The sequence below is a fragment of the Armigeres subalbatus genome, chromosome 1, assembly GCF_024139115.2.
Source record: "Armigeres subalbatus isolate Guangzhou_Male chromosome 1, GZ_Asu_2, whole genome shotgun sequence".
Lineage (NCBI taxonomy): Eukaryota > Metazoa > Arthropoda > Insecta > Diptera > Culicidae > Armigeres > Armigeres subalbatus.
In genome coordinates this window covers 145,884,834-145,908,639 of record NC_085139.1, presented here as the reverse complement: position 1 = coordinate 145,908,639, position 23,806 = coordinate 145,884,834, and the positions used below count along the sequence as shown (strand labels likewise).

General features: G+C 40.4%; 2 protein-coding genes across 2 annotated transcripts in view; one reads left to right on the top strand and one right to left on the bottom strand.

Annotated features, from left to right (window-relative positions):
* Positions 1 to 23,806, top strand: part of LOC134206616 (uncharacterized) — a 511,727-nt gene that overhangs the window by 9,248 nt on the left and 478,673 nt on the right. The window lies entirely within an intron of this gene.
* Positions 9,887 to 13,027, bottom strand: LOC134206617 (uncharacterized). Its single transcript, XM_062682348.1, has one exon. It carries the CDS (start codon positions 13,025 to 13,027, stop codon positions 9,887 to 9,889), a length of 3,141 nt encoding a protein of 1,046 aa, XP_062538332.1.

The following is a 23,806-nucleotide window of genomic DNA, read 5'->3' as shown; positions in this document are numbered from 1 at the left end:
TCGATGTTCGTCTTGAATTCTCTCCACAACGAGAATATTCTTCCAAAATCGGCAAATGCATATAAGCTGATCCCATACGATCTGTATTGTACTTCTGTGAAAAGTGTTTTGAGTGACAGGATTTGCGGTTCCTGCGGAATATACTTTGCTTCAGCAGTAATGCTCCGAGAACACAGAAAATCGCATAAGACCATTCTAACATCCCAAGCAGCCGCGAAAAACGCGCCCGGTTAGAGTTGCTGCAAAACGCCAACGTGAATGGATGGCTATCATATCCCGTGGAGGAAACATGGATTGTGAGTGGATTGAAGAAGACGAGTTGGACCTCAGTGATTTGCCTCAATCACCACCGTTGACAAGCGATACGACGGCCGAACCAAGCGATTATCTAGTAGTATCGATCAATGATCATCTACAAAACCCGTGGATTGAAGAGTAGCGTAAGTTTATAAATGTATATCATAACCGCTGCTAATTTATTTTTTTTATGTTGAAATACTTTATCAAAAAACTGAATTCATGAATACAACAATCATTTAATATCTTCTTTTGTATTTAAAAATATTGTCGAAATTTTTATATCGTCTCCGAAAAAAAAAGTGAAGGGGGGGGGGTTAAAGGCCGTGTGACGAAATTTTTAGGGGGGGGTCGAAGAAAATGTGACATTCTGTGACAAGGGGGGGAGGGGGGGTAAATTTTTGCCATTTTTTGCGTTACGTAATTTATGGATGTTCCCTTGACAACTTTCGTTGATGTCGAAGCATTAGTCCTTTGATACGATTGTTTGTTGCAAGTTGTTCAGGGTTATCAAGATAGCTGTCATATGCTCTTTTTAGTAAGCCACGATATAATTCCATTGCGTCTCTGAAGTTACGATGAGTAATGGATGACTTCCATTTCAAAAAGGAAGTCAGTTTTGGTTTACAGTAAAGTACCCACCACTCTATCCAAGAGCGGTAATTTCGTTTTGCACGTATCCAGTATGTCCACTTTCTGGTTAGTTCGTTCATCACATCCTGCTCGTCAAGTATGTGTGGTTGAAGACGCCAAATACCGCGCCCTACTAGGGTGAACAGATTGGGAAGAGAGATTCTCAGTATATAGGCTTTGTGGTCCGAAAATGCCGTAACAGAAAAATGTGCAGTATGAAGTTGGTGTCTCATCGCATTCGAAACCAGTATGCGATCAAGGCGTGATCCAGTATTGGGTCTAATATAATAAAATTCCACCCTGCTCCCATTAAGAACTTCCCATGAATCCACTAGCTGTGCGGCACTGACGAGACGTTTACACATTAGGCTAATATTCCCGCTGCCTATTGAGTCTTTTGGATTGATTATAGTGTTAAAGTCACCACCTAACACTACATGTTGCGTAGAATGCTGAAGATAGTGCGCAACTGATGAATTGAAAAATCTTCCCTAGCGCTCCGCATAGCAGTACCAGACGGGGCATAAATGTTTATGAACGTAACTGTTCCTATCCTAACGAAATTATGCGATTGTCTAAACTCCTTTCTACGTTATGTGTATTATATCGATCTCTCACTACTACAGCTGTACCTCGTTGCTGACCATCAGCGTTGAAAGTTATTTCAAATCCCGGTATCGATAATTTGTCATTTTGTACTTCTTGTAGAAAGATTACATCGAGTGCGAGTTGGCTCTTGTTTCGGACGGCAGAACGATCGCGCGATTTGCCGAAATTTTGTGTTTTGCATTGCGCGGCCGGTAATAAAGTTAATTAGTTCAGTGCGAGTTGGCTCTTGTTTCGGACGGCAGATCGCGCGATTTGCCGAAATTTTGTGTTTTGTTTTGTTTTTCTTTAGGACGGTTCGTAAGCACTCAGCGAACTGGACTATCGAAATTCATAACTGGCGCCTTATGAATCTTCGACTGAAAATTCCATCAACAGTGCTTTTTATACGCAGTTACCACGCTGAGTGTTCAAACGTCGATGGGCATGTGGTCTACATACCGGCCTCCCGACCCCGACTTCCATGGTTCGAACCCAGTCTGCCGCACTTTGCTTTTTTTTAAATGAAAACCATCATTCATAAGGCAACATATTGAAATGCATATCGATTCCTTGTGGCAAATTTTCATAAGGCGTTTGATTGAAAATCATACGTCCATTTTCCTCAGTGAGTAAATTGATGAATATATTTTATTATTTTTACAGCATATACTGTTATTGACAAACGCTCTATATTGTCGAATAGAGCTCCCTATTATTCACCTTTCCCACTAACACAAATTTCCTTCCCGAGACATCTATGTAGGTAGTATGGGTTCCCTGCATCTTCACTAGTAGATGTTGAACTAACATTCCTTCCCTTCCTTCCGTGATTGTAAGGACGTGGCCAGGTATACAACTGCTACTGTGTAGGAAAAGGTACTAATCCCAAGTACCAATTTGCGACAATATACAGTAGATTGCTCAATTGAGCATTGTATAGCCACCCACGATTTGTACAATCACATATGCTATGCTATGCTTGTACTTCTTGTAGAAAGATTACATCCAATTCAGCGCATCGAATGAAAAATATCAGCGCATAAATTTTTGTTTGATTAGAGATATTGCAGATATTGATCGTTGCAACATTGTAGCTTAATAAATCCATCACCTTAATAAAAGTAGAGACTTATCTTTTAGCGTTCCCGGTCCCTGGCGTTGCAGGGTGGCCAGACTTACCGATTTCTCGGTAGTCCTACCGATTTCCGACTCACCAACCGATTCACAGACGAAAGATCGAAAACTACAGATTTTACAAAATTCCTACCGAGAACTACCGATTTTCAACCTGCCAAACAAAACTAAGGTCAACATAGTAATCTTTCTTATAAACAATTTAAATGAGTCAATTCCCAGACAATTGATAATCAGAATAATTGAATCTCCAGTGTGTCGCATACCTTAATTTTGTCTTATCTGTCATGATGACATTTTGTATCAAACCCATAGTCCAATCCACATAAGTCGATTAAAGACCATATCAGAGTGTTCAATAATTATCTTTCGTGTGACATGCGATATTACTGTATCTTTGATGAATATGATTTGAAGATCATCCGAATCTATTACTTTAAAATATCTTCAACAGGTTTGCTCAATAATTAACAATAATGTCATGGACATTTTTCTACAAAACTTTACACCGCATTTTATAGGGGTATCCTTTCGTCGATATAGTACAATGTTACAAAGCTAACCATGTTAAGGGGCTAGATTTGAGATCGCCAATAGCTTTGTAAATCAGCAGTCAGGTTGCTCTGCGATATTGATTTTGAATATAAGAAACATGCATTTTCTCAGAAGGCCATTTTAGATTCGTCTATAAATATATCATATTCTTCGAAAAAAAAAATTCTTCTAAAAATTTTGTCTTTGAGGGGGGGGGGTTCATGTCCAAAACCACCCCCATGGCTACGCCACTGACCAGAACTTATTTCAGGATTAAATTATGTTTGGGAAGCAATTCTCACTGTCCTTATACTTATGTAAGATATAATATCTCTGGGGTTTTCAAACACACTCGTCCCCATGTCAGCTTTTTAATACATATTTTTTTCTAAGGAGCGTAAGCCCCCTCCCCCAAAAGCTTACGTTATTAGTGTACGGCCCTTTACTACAATACGCTTTATAGATTAACCAGAATGGTATGATGATTCGCTTAACTTTTCAAAAGGACCTAAGTAACATTTTTTTCATGAATTAATTTGAGTACTGCAATCAAAAGCTTTCATGTCTTTCTGTTGATTGCGCTATTCAAATTAATTCATGAAAAAAATGTTACTTAGGTCCTTTTGAAAAGTTAAGCGAGATTTAATGCATCTAATTTGAAACAGGTTGTTATCCAGACCCAACTAAACTTTTGCTAAGCGCAAAGTAATCTGATGATACTTTAGCACTGGGACAAATATGCTTGGAATTATCAATTTTGTCTTCAATTTCGCAGCATAAATGTCCCACTGAATAAATTCCACTAAAAAAACAGTGTTTATCTTTTGAAACATACTAAGTCATAAGAAATACACTATTTTCATCGATATACGTTTATTAATCAAAATTTCATGGGGCAATTTAGCTACAAACTAAAAAATATGTTTCCAACTTCAATCGCATTTTTCTCAGTTGCATATTTTTTGACATGGGACAGATATGCTTGACACGGCAGTATTCTCTGTGATAGAAATTACGGTCAACCATGACTTCAACGATCAATTTGAATTTGAATGATTGCGCGTTTCACAACTAGAAACGCTAGCTTCGTTATCCTTCGAGTTTGACATTTCACTTCAGCGCCTTCTGGTGACAATGTCATACGAAACATTGATTCGTGTAGCATGCTCGTAAGATGGTGGTAGAGAAGCTGAACGATGGATTTTTCAGAAAAATGTTCATGCTGTTACATCTGTTTGTCTGTGGTACAGTAGACGTTCGATAACTGCAAGTCATTTAACTGCAATGCTTTTTATCTGTAATTCGATAGTTGCAACAGTTTTGCAGTTATCGGACCGCTAAACTTCAACCTGATGTCAGACTCTTAATCTTACTACGTAATCGTAATCTTACTTACGATCGATAACATCATTGAATAAACCATGGCTCTCTAGAATCAACTTCCCAATTTGGGACTGATTTGCGATTTAGGCGTAAATTATTTTGTAAACAAGAAGTGAAATTCCTGCTAAATTAAGCATTTCGTGGGAAAGCCAAGACATGTATCCGACATTAAAAGCTATCCACTATCAGGTAAAGGAATAAGTTTTGGAGAAAACTTGCACCCTACAGAATTCATAAAACAATGTTTGTTTACAAAACAAGGTACGCACAAATCGAAGTCCCGATTTGTAGGATTTATATATTTTGGAGGAGGTAAGTGGGTCTCAATTATATAATTCCATGGGATTTGATATTGAATTTTTGAAACTTAGAATTCGGAAGTCGGGACTCCCGAACCGAACTTTCTTCCGAAGTTTTATCTGTCAAACTAATTGATGCATTGTTTAGCGCATAGGGGAATCCAGCGCACTACTTCCGAAGTTGGGAAAGTTGCCTGTATCTGGAGAAAAATCCACACACTAAGTTTTTATTTATGCAGCTCGGCAAAAATCCGCACAGCCGTGCGCCAGCAAAATGAAAAACTGATATTCCGGCAAAAATGATGTTTGTTAGCTGATTTTCGGCAAATTATTTGCTGATTTTCAGCAACTTTGACAGAAATCTCGGCGAAAAACATGTTTGCTGGGGCACGGCTGTGCGGTAGGGTAGGGTCATGGGTTCGAGTCCCATCGAAGGGAAAGTGGTTACCTCCAATACATTTTCCAAATCAATATCTTCCATATAACGTACATATTCACATATGAGTTTTCATAACATTGTAAATATAAATAACAAGTTTATAGGCTATAAGGCAAGAATGCCACCCATTTGGGGCAGGTCGAGCAACAAGATAATATCAAAGAATTTAAAGGAAAAAAGTAATATTTTGGCAGGTATGGTACCGGTACATGCTAGGAGTAACTCAATAAAAGAACTTTTATACATTTTCAGGAAGCTGGGTCGTTAGGCCGAATGGTCATTTGACCGAATAGCCATTAGGCCGAATGAGAATTGGGAAGTGAGAAGGGAGAAGTGAGGAAGAAGTAAGACGGAATAAAAAAGAAGAAAGATGGAAGAAGAAAGAAGGATAAAGGAAAAAACTAGAAAGAAGAAAAAAACGAAGAAAGAATAAAGAAGAAGGAAGAAGAAATAAAGATAAATGAAGCAGGAAGAGGGATAAAAGAAGAATGGAGAAGGATGAAAGAAGAAGGAAGAAAGAAGAAGGAAGAAGGATGAATAAGGGAGGAAGAAGGATGAAGGAAGGAAGAAAAAGGAAAAAGATAAAAGAAAGAAGAAAGAGGGAAGAAGGAAGAAGAATGAAGAAAGAAGAAATAAGGGAGAAGAAAGATGGAAGAGAAGAAATGAGGAATACAAAATAAGTGAACATTTTCTTTTTCCCTACTGGATTTAGATTCAATCGAAAAGCAATTGTGACAGGTCAATTTTTAAGAATGAAATCAGAAATATACTGTAAAATGCTTTTTATAATACGCTGATCCTTTCTCCTATGTTTTACTGATGCTTTGCTTGAATGGCTGTCTATGCCACAAGACTTATTATGCTAGACGTTTACATGATATTTAAATAAATTGATAAGTTAGCTACGGAAAAGACCACAGGAACATACCACAGGTACGGAACGGATCCTTTAATAACCATTTGGGTGTTATACCTACACAGTGATCGTGCGTTAATTGGGGTTTTTATAGTTAGAACGCTTTTTTTTGTTAGGGGTTCAATGATTGGGACGAAACCCAATTAAAAAGCAGCAAAATGTCAAAATGTGATGTCTAATCCGCGTTGACATTTTGTTTCCATGTTGCGGGATCGATATTTCTTGGCCCGTAAAATTTTCCTTTGTTCAATGCAAAACGTAAACAACATTCACGTTTGTCAAAACGACCCAATTGGTGAACGGCATTCGCTAATTGGGGTGAGGCAGTGTTCCTCTTGGGGAATGTTCACTGTATCGTTTAATCTGCTTGGATTAAAGAAATGCGGTTTAAATAAGCGGACCATTTTCCTTCACCGATCTCTATTACGCTTGGATTTCTAAAAACTAAATGAATTTACCTATTTAAAAACTTAAGGATTTAAAGGCAAGTGAATTTGACTATGGTTTTTGAAGTACTTCGCGCTACAACTGATTCCGATAGAGCATTTTCAGTTTCTGGTAATGTTGCTACTAAAATTTAGTCTCACATTGGAAATAATAATTTTAACGTTTTCGGCATTCTGAAGGCCTACTTCTGTAACCAATATCTGTGTCAATAGTAAGTATAAGAAGGTTACCTAATGAAAAATAGTTTTTTCTCCTTCAATTCGATTTTTTTATTGCCCAGTAGAAAAATATCTTGGAAATTCTTAGTACTACCCGGTACTGCCCGGTACTAACCCTTTCGGTACCGTAGTATCGGTTTTCGAAAAGGGAGTCGGTACTATCAACCCTACACTAAAGCTTTCGGAAGATATCGCGCGTGTAAATTAGGGGCAAATGACCACGATAAGCCACATGGGGGGAGGAGGGTGTTGCTCTTGAACCACGTGGTTTTTTTTTAAACAAAATTTTTTTGGTGAATAACAATAGCGATGTAAAAAATACAAATCATTAAAATTTAATGATTTTATCATTAAACGCAAAGCGCATCCTAGGGCCGATGCCCACGTAGCGTCTTTTCAACTCAGCGTTAAAAAGACGTAGGTGTGCATCGAGAAAAACCGGTAACACAGCGTCGGTCGCAACGCTGATGCATATCCGCGATATTTGACGTCTTAGCATTAGATCCTATTTCCAAAAAACAGGTTGCGATTCACTCTCAATTTCCACAACAAAAATTTGAAAAGGAAAAATGGAAAAATATTTTTAAAAAAATCCGCCGCCGATGGTTTTGGCATCACGCCGCCGACACTTTTGCATCAGTGGACTGCAGCTACAATTTTGAAAAATGTTCATGTTTTTACAATATTCCAAGAAAAAAAAATCGAAAGAATTTCTTGTGGATATTCAGGAAAAAATCAGTAAAAAAATTTCCTGTAAAAACTTTGAATTACATTATACAATCTTGATAAAGTGATTCTCTCTGAAAAATCTCGCTACAAATTGTTAATGAAAAAAAAAACAAAACATTTCCAGTGTAAGTTCCGAAAATTTCCCTTAAAACTCCGAAAAGAATTCGATTTGTATTCTGTCCGGAAATTCAAAACAAACTCGTGGGAAATACATACAATTTTCGGTGGAAAAAATTGTTCATAGGGTAACCGTACCCTTAGTGGAGGTAGCACCAATAGTGGAGGTAGTGGGGTTTTAATGAGATTTATCATATTTATACAATTTACGATGGTTTCAGTTGATGCGTCGTGCTTTAAACATTCTGTTGAATGCAACTTATCTTAAGATTTCGCTTGAAAAACTATTGAAAACAATGATTTTCCTTAACAAAATTGACGCCCTTGCACCTATAGTGGCGAATCTCATAAAAAAACAATGGATAGCACCACTATAGGAACCAAAATTAATTTTTACCGCCACCAAAGGAACAGTGTACCCATAGTGGTGCAAGCAATATTCGGTAATTGTTGATGTTAAATGACATCTATCTCATTGTTGTTAGCAAAGTTATTAGTTTATCTATTGACTAAGATATGAAAGCAGTAAATTTCCCATAACCATCAATTTAAAAAAAAAAATTTTTCTTTTGCGGATCTACTAATACCTCCACTATTGGTACTATTACCCTATTTTCATTTTCTTTTACATTCTAATGAATTTCTTCGATAAGTTCTTCCGAATCTTCACCAGAAATTCTTCTTCATTTCCAAAAATAGTTTTTCGAACATTTTAAGGAGTACACTTCAAAATTTTCAGTCTCCAGTTAGCCTTGCGAGCAAAGGCGTAGGATTGCCAAACCGGAGATGGCGATTTCGATTCTCGTTCCTGTCTAGGATGTTTACGGGTGGGAAACAGTCTCGACACTCTAGGTATCGTACTTGCTACACAAGATATATAATCGTGCAATGGCTGGCATATTACCCGACTAGCACACTTGTCACATATCAGACACTGTAACTCTTATGCGACTAAATTCAGTCGTTAGAGTTGATGCAACCAAATCGATCTGAGCTGTGCTACTAGGGTAAATCATTCAATTTATATCTGATGAAATGCTAATAGAATATACTAAGTTGAAAATTAGACCAACTCCCAGTTGGAATGTGGAGCCATAAAAAAAAGAAGAACACTTCTAAATTTCTGAATTTCCAAGAGATATTAAACAGCCAATGCCACATGAAACACTTTGATATTTCCGTTGATTTTTTGTTTTGGATTTTTTTTTCAAATTTGGAATTTAGAAATGAAAATTTTCCGGAATACTTTTTTACGCTCTTTGTGAATTCTATCACATCTTTTAAAATTTTCCAAGTATTTTGTTGGTTAGTCGGTTCCTACCTTCCTTCGATAAGTGGCGTTTTGTCCTACCGACTCCAACTTTGGTGGCAATCCGTTTGCTTTGTTGTTGCGGGGTTGGTGACGTGCGGGGCGAGCACGTATCCAATCTTTGTGCTGAAGTCACCCTGGTTGCTGGATTTCTTCTTGGGATGGGACTTGGGTAGGCCAGGGTTCCCTTGGGGTTTCTTCACTCTTAACACAACACAGCACGCACGGTATACATAAGCACAGTTTAGCAAAGACTACATTTATTTATTACTAAACACAAGACTTCAAAAAAACTACATTTATTTCTATTAACTAATTGAACACTAAAAAACGGACCGGGGTTTGGCTCGGTAATTTATTCCCGTCAGCGGCTCGAATGGAACTGAGCATCCTAATAAAGTCATCTGCTGACCTTCGGTCATCTTCATATGTGTAGAGAATCTCGTAGGTTCTCGGCTGATCATCGGAAACTGGGACTTCTGCAGTCGAAGAGAATTGAGCAACTCCATACTCTCGGTTGATCGAAGGGGAAGCAGTATAAGCGAACGATCTCGGACATCGGTGACCCATACCTATACCGTAGTTGTTGTTGTCGTTGATGTTTGGTCTGCTGGATGAGATGAAGATGTTCGACGTTCACCGCGAAAGATTCGTCCTCATCACCTGCTTCATCGGATGGTTTGTTGTGCTCATGATTTTCGTCTCGTTTTCGATAGCGACTACAGTTTAGATACAATCTGGGCAGGCATCATCATCGTACATCCTCACCCACCCAGAAATTCGTCAAATTTCTGCAAATAAACAAGAAAAGTCCTCTTCTACGGAGTAGGAATAGGAAAGGATTTAGGGTTGCGGAATTGGAATTGGTGAAACTGCATCGGATGAATCCTCTTCTTGGTTGTCCGGCGTAGGCAAAACACAAATTTTCTCCACTGGACGCTTCAATTCGCCAGCTGCAGTCTTCAAGGTCACGACTCTTACAACGTTATCGTCGCCAGGATGCACAGCTACAATCCTACCCATTTTCCAACGGATCGGTGGAAGATTTTCATCCCGAATGACGACAAGCTGACCTTTCTGTACGGTTATTGCTGGCTTCCAACGCTTGGTTCGAGCTTGAAGCTGACATAAATATTCTTGTCGCCATCGGACCCAAAATTGCTGCAGCTTCTGTTGTATGAACTGGTAGTTGTTCAAACGGTTTGATGGAATGGATAGCAATTCGACTTCAGGGATAGCTTGCAACGATGAGCCCACCAGAAAATGTGCTGGAGTCAATGGTTCTAGGTCATCCGGATCATCTGACAATGGTGTTAATGGACGCGAGTTTAGGCAGCTCTCAACTTGCGATAGAAGGGTGCCAAAATCTTCTGCTGCAATAACATTCTCTCCGATAACCTTCAGCAAGTGGGTTTTAGCAGATCGGACTGCTGCCTCCCAAAGCCCTCCAAAATGTGGCGCGCTAGGGGGATTGAAATGCCACTGAATTCCATCTCCGGCGAGTTCAGATGTGATTTGGTCGTGGTGTTCACGGTCCTTCATTAATTTGAAAAGTTCAGATAACTTGTTCCTGGCTCCAACAAAATTTGTGCCGTTGTCAGAGTAGATATCTGAAGGTCTTCCGCGGCGTGCTACAAATCGACGTAAGGCTTGCAGAAATTTTTCCGTCGAAAGGTCAGACACAAGCTCCAAGTGTACCGCCTTTGTACACATACAAATAAACAGCGACACGTAAGCCTTCACAGCAGCACGTCTTGGAGCTGGCCGGATATAAACAGGTCCAAAATAATCTACACCTGTTTTGGAAAACGGCCGTGAAACAGTTACACGAGAGGAAGGCAGTTCGCCCATGAACTGTTGGATTGTGGAAGGTTTGGTCCTAAAGCATCTGATGCACTGGTGTACTATTTGTCGGACTACATTCCTACCACCTAGTGGCCAGTACTGGAGACGGACAACTCCTAAGAGTAATTGTGGCCCTGCATGCATAAGTCGCTCATGATAGTGTTTCAACAGCATTCGGGTAAACTGGTGACGAGCCGGTAGAACTGCGGGATGTTTGGTAGACTCGGATTCTCTAGAGTTCTTCAATCGTCCACCCACTCTCATAATTCCTTCCTCATCGACATAAGGGTGAAACCACCGTAATGGGGATTTTCGTGATACAGATTCATTCTTTTTCAGGGCTTTTATTTCTTCATCGAAGACTTCTCGCTGAATGTTTCGGATTATAGTATGCTCGGCCGCCTTCAACTCTGAAGTTGACAGGAAACCGCTTCTATGACGTTTGTCTTTGGATGAGCGAAGTAGTTTCATTAACCTTAGCCAGTACGCTGCTCGCCGAATCAGATCAGTGAATGATCCAAACTTACTGAGGTATGAATCGTTAAATTCACCAACGGATGACAAAGTGCATACAACGGCAGTTCGCCGCCGTTCTTCTTCTCCCTCTCTTGAGTCTTCTGTAGTTTCACTTGGCCACATTTCAGGTACATTCTGCAGCCAATTAGGGCCCTTCCACCAGAGATCGTTATGGACAATTTCATCCGGCAACATTCCACGAGAAATGAGGTCAGCAGGGTTGTCTACGCCACGAACGTGCTTCCAATTCCATCCTTCAGTTAAGGTTTGGATTTTTGCCACTCTATTGGCAACGAATGTGGTCCATGTCGTCGGTGGTGCTGCAATCCAACGCAAAACACATGTCGAATCTGTCCAAAAGAATGTCGGAACCGGCATCTTTATGGAGTTCCGGACGGTTTCATACATTTGCGATAGTAAAAGCGCGCCGCAGAGCTCAAGCCGTGGGATTGACTGACTTCGAAGGGGAGCCACCTTGGATCGAGAAGATAGTAGTCTAACATGGATTGTTCCGTTCACGTCTTGGCTCCTTACGTAGATGCAACCACCATATGCTTTTTCGGAAGCGTCCGAGAAACAGTGTAATTCCACCGAAACAGCATTTGGGATTAGAACACAACGATCAACTCGAATTTGGTTTAGAAAATCCAGTTTTCCGTGGAATTTTTGCCACGCCTCACCCACCGTAGACGGTACTGGTTGATCCCAGCCCAATCGATCGCCGTTTGCATCGCGCAGCGTCCACAATAGCTGCATAAAGATTTTCGCCGACACTGTTGTGGCGCCAATCAGACCGAGAGGATCGAAGAGCGTTGCGATAAGCGATAGGATTTGCCGTTTTGTTAGTGGGCTACCCAAATCTAATGGTGGAACTTGGAACTGAAACCGGAGGGTATCGGAAGCGGGCATCCAAGTGAGGCCTAAAGTTTTCACTGATTGTTCGGGATCCAAATCTACTCCAGTATTGTCCTGAATGGCCAAGTCTTCAGTTGGTACACCTTCTAAAACTGCAGGAACGTTACAGGACCACTTTCTCAGCCTGAATCCTCCACTTTCCATAATCCTCGTCAGTTGAATTCTGAGAGAAATGGCCGTACTTATGTCGTTCACCCCAGTGATGACGTCATCCATATAGACGTCCTCGAGGATTGCTTTTGCTGCGAGTGGATAACGAACTTCTTCGTCAGTTGCCAACTGCTGCAACGTACGAGTTGCAAGGAAGGGGGCTGATTTTGTTCCATACGTCACGGTGTTAAGCTCATACACCGCAACTTCCTCGTCGGGCGTGAATCGATAGAGAATGGTCTGCAAAGCTCGATCCGTCGGCGTAATAAGGATTTGTCGGAACATTTTTTCTACGTCTGATACGAGAAGTATCTGTTTGGTTCGGCTTCGTAGGATGATAGATCTTAAGTCGTCCTGCACAACAGGCCCAACCAGAAGTGCTTCGTTTAGGGATACTCCAGACGATGTCTTACAGGAAGCGTCGAAGACAACTCTCACCTTGGTGGTGGTACTGGCCTCCTTGACCACCGGATGATGAGGCAGATAACACCGTTTTACCGTCTCTTTGGCAAAATCTTCAACCTTCCGCATGTGCCCGAGCCTAGCGTATTCGTCCATAAATGAGACATATTGATTCCGCAAGTTAACATCTTTTGCCAGCCTACGCTCCGTTCCTAGAAGACGTCGGAATGCGATGTCCCGCGACTCGCCCAGTTTAGAAAGGACGTCTTCATTTTTGGGTAGAGGAACAGTGTACCGCCCGTCTGTACCTCTTCGAACCTTGCCTTGGAACAAACTTTCACACTGTTGCTCTTCTGGGGAATGGGAATTTGGGAATTCCACCTCTTCACATGTCCAGAATCGCTCGATTAACCTTTCGAGCTGGGATGTTGCTGAGAAATGACAGCCAATTTCAACGTGTTTCGTAGACGATGAGCCACCACAAACTACCCAACCGAATACCGATTCAGTCAGGTTTTATAAATCTGTTCCGATCGAAATTCTTCGACCAGTTTCGAAGTACTCGAAGAAAGCTTCGATGCCCAGGACAATGTCGACTTCCTTGGACTGGAAGAATGTCGGATCCGCCAATTGGATTCCATCTGGTATAGTCCACCCTTCCGTATTGATTGTGCTTGTGGGTAGATCTACGGTGACTTTGGGTAATACAAGATAATCCATCTCTCGCGAGAAGGTTGAAGCTCGAGCGCGAATTACCATTTGCACTGTATGCTTTACTTTGGTTAATCCTTGTCCTATTCCATGGATTGAGACGTCGACCCGGTTTCTGGAGACCTTCATTCTTTGGATTAACCGCTCCGACACAAAATTGCTTTCCGACCCTGAATCCAAAAGAGCCCGTGCATGGAACCTTGTGCCGATGTCATCCTCGACGACGACAACTGCTGTCGCAAGCAGAATTCTTGACGAAACCTTCCCAGTAACATTGCATGTCGAAACGTCCGTGGCCGCCATATTTGCCACATGGGTAGTACTGGAATCCTGGAAATCCTTGGAGCTAGAAGGATGGTTGCTCCCAGCACCCGCTACGGCCGTTGAAGCATGATCCTTCTCCGACTTGAAGCAAATCAGGGTGTGGTGTCGGCCCTTACAAATCCGACACGAAAACTTGGATTGACAATCCTTTGCGCGATGACCTGCTCGAAAGCAGTTTCGGCAAAGTCCATTTGATTTCAGCAGTGCGTCTCTGTCCGCCACGGAGAGTTGTTGGAATGCGGAACATTGGAATAGAAGGTGGTTGTCCTTACAAGCCACACATCTTCCTACGGTGGATTGCACCGAATTATAGCTGGTTTTCACTGCTGTCACCTTGGGCTTAGGCGGGAACGCTGGTTGGTGGGAAGTCTTGGCATCTTGTCTTGGTGGGAGAGATTCCAAAACTTGAATTCGCTTACGAAGGAATTCGGTGATGTCCTCCAGCGTATCGTGTTCCTTGGAAGCCGCAAATTCCTCCCATGCACGGCGGGTGTATGGATCCAATCGTATTACGAGAAGATTTACTAGCAGCAGATTTTTATAATCCACTGGCTGCACGATTTGATCGAGTGTTTGGACAATTCGGTCAAATCCTTCCACTAAAGATCGTAAGTCGGTCACAGATTCCTTGGAGAGGGACGGAAGTTTGAGCAACGAATAAACCTGCTTCTTCTTCAGTAATTTGTTGTTGTTATACCGCTTGCAGAGAATGTCCCAAGCAATCTGGTAATTGGCCTTGGTGATTTTCAGTGAGTCCACTAAACTCTTCGGTTCGCCGAGGAGACACCCCTTAAGATAATGGAATTTTTCAACCTCTGGTAAGTCGGTTCTCCAATGAATCAGCGAGATGAACAGATCCCGAAAGCTCAACCAGTCATCGATTTCCCCACAGAATGTTTGGAGCTTTATCTGAGGCAAACGAACATGGTCCAGAACCCCCAACATTGAAGGATCACGGACAGAATGATTCAAATCGGTTGGCTCATGAAACTCCTTTGCTTTGTCCTTAAGAAAGGACTTTTGTTCGTAGTATCGCTCGCTGATCTCCCGTCTCAATTTATCATAATATTTCTCCTCATCCTCGAAATCGTCGTGCGACTTCAGATCAACTAAAGTCTCACTAAATTTCTCCCACATATCGTCGATTTTGTCTAACCGAACTTCAATCTGGGAAATCGTCGTTTGTTCATTGAATCGTTTGATGAAGGCTGAAATATCGTCGAATGAAGCCGTTACTTCCTCTAGCTGTGTTTTCAGCTGCTTTATTGAAGATCCCTTCCTTGTGGTAGGTGCCATGATGCGACGTCAGTTGTGTGGTAGAGAGAGAAGTGGTGTAGTATGCCGCGTGTACTATTGCTTCGGCGGACATATACCGTCCTTAATTACTGACCTGACAGAACAGGTAACTGTTCTAAAGTAATCCAAATTCACCGAGCGATGTTTCTGAAGCCCAATGACGTCACACCAAGCAGGGTACAGTGGTGACTCGAGTGGGAGAGGAGAATAATATGGCGTGTAATATCCAAAAAACCTTGGCTTCGGCTAGACATATACTGTGGCAACGTACCTGGAGGTGCCAACAGTGACACAGTTCCAAAATTCTAGCCCGTAGATCAGCTTTCGATCACCAACGTATTAAAGCTCAACCGTAGTTAATATGTGGAGGTAATGTGAAGAGGAAATAGCAGTATGTAGTATCCGTAGGTCTTGCTTCGGTAGGACATATACTGTCAACTAACCTGGAGAACTTACAACACCACCAACTTTATACAAAAGTCGAGAAGGCTCAAGGGAAACTTCCAGCAGACTTGCTCTAACGAGCAGTTCAAATTGCAGGGCTTGCGTAGCGATGAATGAAGAGGATGCAGGAATTTGAATTACAATAGTGTATTTCTGCTTGCCTTGCTTCGGCAGTACATATACAATAAAGTGCACTCACCTAGGAGGGAGTTTCTGGGTGCTCCCTCTTCCGCTACTATTCACCTAAGTCGTACACAAGAATGGGGTCCACGTCCAAGCAGTAGTCGACAGCCAATCACAGTCCTCGAATGAATCTGTCCTCACTAGCGGGCTGCCAGTAGATTCGGCTCATGCAATAAATCATGCGTCGAAATGATGAAATTAGTGTCATGCAAGAAGGCTTCGGCCAGACATATACCGAACTATGTATATTTACCTGACAAAGCAGTAGCTCCGACCTATTCGGTATTCTTGGCCAGCATTGATATTGGGAGGTGATCCTATTCCAAAGGTTCAGCATGCACTAAATCCCCAGTGTCCTTTTGTAGTCGTCTTCAATCAGCACAGAAGATGGATTCGATTGCGATGGCGAATATTGGCAGACAATTAACACCAAACACAGGAGATGTATCCTTATTCATCGGATTCCAAATGGCGCAATCTCCACAAAGCACAGCTCGAAAATGAATTCTTCTGATGGCGCCTTCAATAGTTCCAATGGCGATGAATTGGCATCGTCCGAAAACAGATCACAATCCTTCCCACTGGCTCCGGAACTGGGCATCCGGTTCGTAGGACCAAAATGTTGGCTAGTCGGTTCCTACCTTCCTTCGATAAGTGGCGTTTTGTCCTACCGACTCCAACTTTGGTGGCAATCCGTTTGCTTTGTTGTTGCGGGGTTGGTGACGTGCGGGGCGAGCACGTATCCAATCTTTGTGCTGAAGTCACCCTGGTTGCTGGATTTCTTCTTGGGATGGGACTTGGGTAGGCCAGGGTTCCCTTGGGGTTTCTTCACTCTTAACACAACACAGCACGCACGGTATACATAAGCACAGTTTAGCAAAGACTACATTTATTTATTACTAAACACAAGACTTCAAAAAAACTACATTTATTTCTATTAACTAATTGAACACTAAAAAACGGACCGGGGTTTGGCTCGGTAATTTATTCCCGTCAGCGGCTCGAATAAAACTGAGCATCCTAATAAAGTCATCTGCTGACCTTCGGTCATCTTCATATGTGTAGAGAATCTCGTAGGTTCTCGGCTGATCATCGGAAACTGGGACTTCTGCAGTCGAAGAGAATTGAGCAACTCCATACTCTCGGTTGATCGAAGGGGAAGCAGTATAAGCGAACGATCTCGGACATCGGTGACCCATACCTATACCGTAGTTGTTGTTGTCGTTGATGTTTGGTCTGCTGGATGAGATGAAGATGTTCGACGTTCACCGCGAAAGATTCGTCCTCATCACCTGCTTCATCGGATGGTTTGTTGTGCTCATGATTTTCGTCTCGTTTTCGATAGCGACTACAGTTTAGATACAATCTGGGCAGGCATCATCATCGTACATATTTTTTTATCCGATGCATTATTTAGAACTTCCACGGAAGATGTCTATGCATTATCTTTAAAAAAATCTTTGGATTTTCAAAGAATAAATCTTTAGGATTTAGAATTGATTTTAATCTTCACCATGCAAAGATGCACAGGAAATTATTCAGAAATTTTCCCAGAAAATTACCTAACTCATCAGAAAATCTTTAAAATTTTGATCTATTTTTTTAAGGAATTCCTACTGGAAATGCTTCAAAAGTGCAACCTTTACAAGTACAACAAAAGTACGATTTTTTCATTATTTCTACTTGTAAAAACATCGGAATTTCCTCGGGAAATTCATTATTGGTGTTTCAGATGAACTTTTTCCGATTTTCTACTGGAAAATCTTAGGAATTTCCATCGGAAATATTTTGGCATATTCCGAAAATATTCTTTTGGAAATAAAAAAAAACTACTGAAAATTTCTAAGAATTTCTTTCGAAAATGAAAAAAAAAATGTCGTTGAAATTCTAAAGATTTTTCCGTGGAGACTCCGAAGAATTTCTTGTCAATATTCCGAAGGGTTTCCCTTCCAACTCCAGAATAATTATTCTTGAAAATTCAGAAGATCTTGGAATTTAAAATTAATCCAAGCAATAAATATAGGCAATAGTTTAGGCTTATGAAGCCTAGTTTTTATGATATTGAACAGTTAGGATAATTGTTCGAAAAATTAAATAATGCACCTAAATGTTCTAAATGCACAACATTCTAGTAGTGCGTATGAAAAAGGTCATGATATAGAGAAGCTTGCATTTAAAAAATCAACATGAAATTCTAAATAATGCTTTTTAAATTTATAAAAGGGTCTTAGAACTAAGGAGATTCCTGCGATATGAAAAAAAGTGGCAGTGTTCCAGAAAAAACACCCCAATTCCCAAAACAATATAGGTTAAAAAATAGTGTTATAATAACGATTGAAATTGAACTCCAAAACAAATCTCAACTCTTTCAGGACGGATGGGACATATATGCCCAGCGTTTTAGATTGTCTATAAAATCACTAGCTAGGCCACCATTTTTTTCAGCAAAATTGATCATCTGTTAATATTGTTAATATTGGAAGGTAAACTAATTTGATGACAATACTGGAATTTCTACAGGAATGCTACTCAAATAAAACAACAGTAGGAGGTTTTATTTGCATTTCTAAGATTACATATTAACTTTGTGATTCTCTTATAAACTTTTTGTTGTAAGAGTTTAGTTCAGATGCTTCGCTGAGGTTAATATATCTTAAGAATTGCTAGTATCTCTAGTATCTCTTTCGTCTGGCAAATGAACACGATGAACCACATGGGGGGGGGGGTGGGGGGGGGGGGAATTGAACACCTTCAAAAATATGACCACGTGGTTTCTGGATGGCCCCCATGATGAAAGTGATACGTCACATAAAATGACAAGCTGTGGAAAAATGCACCTTGAACATACCCTCGGAAAACCCGGAACAACTCCGGTGACCATGGACCAATCTCAGGTTTTGCAGGGGGTGCAGAGTGTCCGCTTCTGATAGTCCTAGTTTTATCAAAATCTGATTATTCCACGCAAAGTTATGCTGGTTTGAATTTCGACATAATTTAACCTTTTCTAAACGTTTTTGTATAACGCTTGTTTCTCGGTTTGGGGCGTCATAGCTTCCTTCAGGGCATTTCGCTTTAAATGCCTTATGTACGAATAAATTCTAGTTCCCTATATTGATCTAAAGTTTTTCAATGCATATTCATGAATAAATTTCTCAACGTCAAATTCAAATCATTCCTAGTAAAGTATATTAGCCACATATGAAAATGTAATTACACGGCTCCCAATGAAAATTATTTTCCACATCAATCAAAATATTGGATTACATACTTCTTTTGCATTTCTGTTTCAAATATTTTGCCCTAGATTCCGCTCCATGTCTGCGGTTTTCCTGGCATAAAAAAACCCGAGTACGACCATGACGACATTGCCTGCGTAAATGCAATTTCCACCTTGAACAGTGACCATGTGGAAGGGTCATAAAGCACACGGGGAACATGGCTAAATGTGAGGCTCTTTTAATTGACGTGGTCTACCAAGGTACATGCAGTTGTTTTGATAAATTTTGCCGGAGCGGTTTAATCGTGCCGCCTTCTACTTTGGCTTCCGCCTGACCGTAGCGCTTGTTTGTTGTCCACAATATGGGAACACACACAGGAGCCTAACTGCAACACACTCACCACTCGCAATTTCCCCCGTGGACGAACAACTGGCGTCGAATGGTCATATATCATGTGTAGATGCCGTCCGTCATGGCAATTACTATCTAAATTAAACAAAATGGGTGATTAAGCCATCGTTCTTTGGCGACGTGGGACCTGTGACCCGTGGGCTGGAAACAACAAAAGAAAGGATTATTAGGCGAGGTTTGATTAAGCAATACGTGAGCCAATTTAGAACAATTTTGGACCGGATTATGATGAGTTTTCTTGTTAATTCAGTCACGTAAAGCTCTAATTACTGTATTACGATCACTCTCCTGTGTCAACTTTCGTTTGCTAAATTAAGTAAATAGGATCAAGGATGTTTTCGGGTGGGAAACATTTTCGACATCCTGGGCATAGTGCATTCATTTTTCTTGCCACACAAGATACATACTCATGCAATGGCGGTCATTGAAATTTTTTTAATAAATTACTGAAGAAATGCTAATAGATTACTTGATGAATAGTTGAAAAGCAGGCTAAGTTCCAGTTGGAATGTAGTGTCATTGAAGAAGAATAATGTCGATGTCACTTGTAGTAGTGTGTCATCGTTAGATGATAAAATTGTTGCTTCTAATCGAGCCAATTTTTCTATGACGCCAAATGAAACCTAATTGTCCATCGGATGCAAATTGTTATGAGCACATCGGAGAATTTTCGTCAAACCGAGTTACTTAGTATATATTTCTCACAACTGTATCTGCTACATAAAATTTGGTTTTGTAGTATCCTGAAGTCCTTACGTACAACCATTGTACGAAATATTTATTGTATGAGAAATTAGTTGTTTGAAGTACGAGGTGAAACCAGACAGCTTCGTAGCAAGCAAATTATAGACAAATCCTGAGTGAAGCGATAAATCAGCTTATCCAAACACTGATAACGGGGTGGTATAATTTTACCACATTACCCATTCCTTCTAAACCAAAAATACATCTGTTATCTAGAACCGTTGATTACTCACGCAACCGTAATTTTTCACACCCGTGGTAGCAAATGGGAACACGAAATAAAACAAATCATTATTACTACACAACCAATTTGCACCATCATTATTACGAAACAGTCTGTGGTACCCGTACCTTGTTTGATAAAACGAAACGAGAAGCTTGTGGCATAATACTCGTATCCTAGCGATCATCATCCCACAGCTCCCGTATCTTCTAACATACAAACGGGTTGAAATTCCACACCTCCTATTATTGCCACAAACATTTCCAAAACCACCCCCAGAAAACACCTCCGAATTGGAATACAACAACACCAACCGGAGACCCTGTCGGTTGCCAGCATCATCCGTTACGGAAGGCTTGGAAGAGCAAAAAAAAGTTAAAACATTCCAAAACTTCTAATTAAGTTCTCCTTAATCAGTTATTTTACTGGTCTCTGTATTCGTCCTTTACCCAGGTCTTCCGTTTCCTCCATCCCATCAACCTACTGAGCCTGAACCAGTGAAAAGTTTGAATGAACTCCAGCGGAGCAAGCAGGGAAATTAATAGAAGCACAACCGGTCCAGCTTTTCAGTTTTATACGATTTTTATTCTGACCAAGTTTCAAGGGCTATTTGCTTTTTATTCACTCGTTCCGTTGCTCACATCTCGTTCTGCCATTCCAAAGCGGTTGACAGCGGTGCGGTGGAAGTACGTTTCGCCCCTCCGGCTGGTAACGTTTTCTTCTCGATTGCCTTTATCCCTTTAGGATCGTAAAACCATAACCTGCCTGCTTTTGCCTCTGCCGCTGACTGGTGCCTCCGCAAAGTCCGCACCGGGAAAGAATTTCATCGCTTCCGCTCAAGTCAAGCTCACTGGCTGGTTCAACCTTTTTGTGGCAACGCAGAAGATGCCGCGCCGCCGAGGCCAATTTCCATGGCAAAAAAAAACACAGTTCAACCTTATCTTTGTGCACCTCAATTGTGGAGTCCCGGATGACAAAAAATTAAGTTTTTTTTTCGGAAAAAGTTTAGTTTCTCTGATACATGAAACTTTTTTCTTCCAATTAAAATTCAAATTCAGATTAAAACGGAATCAACGTACGCATAGGAAGGATCATGAGTCCAAATACACTTTAGTTGGCGATTTTGCATCTACAGTGTCCGAAGACTTGCAAATATTTTTATCATCTTATCATTTCCGTAATTGTTATCGAAAGTAGTTAAGTTGCAGAAAATCATTTCGCAACTTACAGGCTGAGCCAATCACCAAAAAAAAAAAACGTGGGAACGAAAAGTATTCTTTTGCATCTAGGAACAATTAATGTGATACTAACAAATCTTATCTACAATAAGTGTGAAAAAGTGGGCAACATTAATTCAACAAAATGATTTAAACTGGACTGTCAAACCTTACTAATGCCTTAGGATGCCATGAGTAGCCGAAATTCCCCACACAAATTCAAGAGAGCAGGCGGAATTTTGAATCTCAGTTAAATAGCCACGCATCTCTCTGTTGAGCTATTTGAAACCTCCTGGAAGGTAACAAAGTTTCTTTGAAAGACAATCGTTTTGCCTTTCTCGTGTGCGAAGTATACGTTAAGGGTATAGGATCACTCCAAAACCAAACTTATGATGAAAGACTCGGAGACCCAAAGTGTTAACCAATCGTTTTACCTCCATAGCTTGAGGTGTCGTCTGTAAGTGTGTTTGTTTGCGTAGGGAAATTCAGTTTGGTACTTAGTTTTAAACGATTTCTTGCGAAATACAGGGTGTTCAATAAGTTCGAATACAAATGTTTGATCATTGTGTTTGTAAGACCAATGTACATATTCTGTATAAGTATTGGTGTCAGCGTTAGCGGTATATATACGCTAACGGATGTGTGTGGTGTTGACATTCTGTCACTTGTTGTTTGTTTATTACGCGCGGTGAAAATGGATTGGGGCATTGTAAACAGCATTTTTTGAAGGTCAAAATCATTGCGGTGTACTACAAAACTGAGATTTTGGGGAAGATTGATACCCCCAGTGGCCCGGTGATAAGACGGAGATCAGCCCTACATGCTCCAATAGGACGATAACCCTTTACACACGGAAAATGCGATTTAAGCCTTATATGGGGACAATTTCATCGACTTTTTGGACAAAACTTTGCGACCTCCCAGATTCCCGGATTTGAACCCTCTTAACTTTCTTGTTTGGTCCTTTATTATGTTAAAGCTGTACGAATGCAAGGTCAGTAACTTGGACCAGTTCAAGACGTAATTCTCAAAATCTGGAACGAAATGCCCATGCAGACCGTGCGTGCCGCTTGCGATGGATTTCAGAAACGTTTGAAGCTCGTGAAGAAGTACAAAATAAAGGTCATTCCAGAAGAAATGTTACAAACGTTCCTTTTAAACAATACTTTCAATGAAATGTAACCGGGAAAAGAAATAATTTAATTACAATTTTTAAACATTTTTTGAAAGTGTATTCGAACTTATTGAACACCCTGTAGGTTACATTCGACAAATAATGCTGTCTAGTTGTTGAAAAAAGACTTAATCTGGCTATTGCGTTTCGGAATTATTGAAAAACATCGTAAAAAAACAGAGGTTGCTGAAATGCATTTAAATTGACGACAATAGATGTGAATTGGTGGAAAATATGCAATTTCTCCCCCTAAAGATCCTGTGACCTGTCGCATGTAGAGATGTCGTAAAATCCCGATTAATCGATTAGTAACTAATCGATTACTCTCGATTCCTGTCGATTATTGAATCGATTGATCGTTGGATAATAATCGATTCAAAATTAATCGATTACTACAACGATAAATCGATTAATCGAAGTAATCAATTAATTTGCGACATCCTTATGATGTCGTAAAATCCTGATTAATCGATTAGTAACAAATTGATTACTCTCGATCTCTCTCGATTATTGAATCGATTAATCGTTAGGTAATAATCGATTCAAAATTAATCGATTATTACAAAGATTAATCGATTAATCGAAGTAATCGATTAATTTACGACATCTCTAGTCGCATGTCACTTGTCATAGGACGAGTTAGTACTATCGCATTCAATTCCACCACTTGATTGTAACTATTTAGAAACGTATTTCGACGTCAACAATAATGCCACATACATGAATAGATTAAAAAAGTAACAATAACGCTTAAAGCATGATATGAAGTGTACATGACTAACCATTTCAGTTGCTTTGAAATGTATTCAAATCTCCTCCAATGATCTAAGTCCAGAATAGAATATTTGTGCGGTGAAACAACATGGTCGGCTAAATCGAAAATGCGTAAACTGACCAAACGACCTATTCGATCGAATAACTTTCTAGGTCAAATGACTTTTTCGGCCGCAAAGTTAGTTCAGGTTAGTGATTTAGTTAGTGATCGTTTTA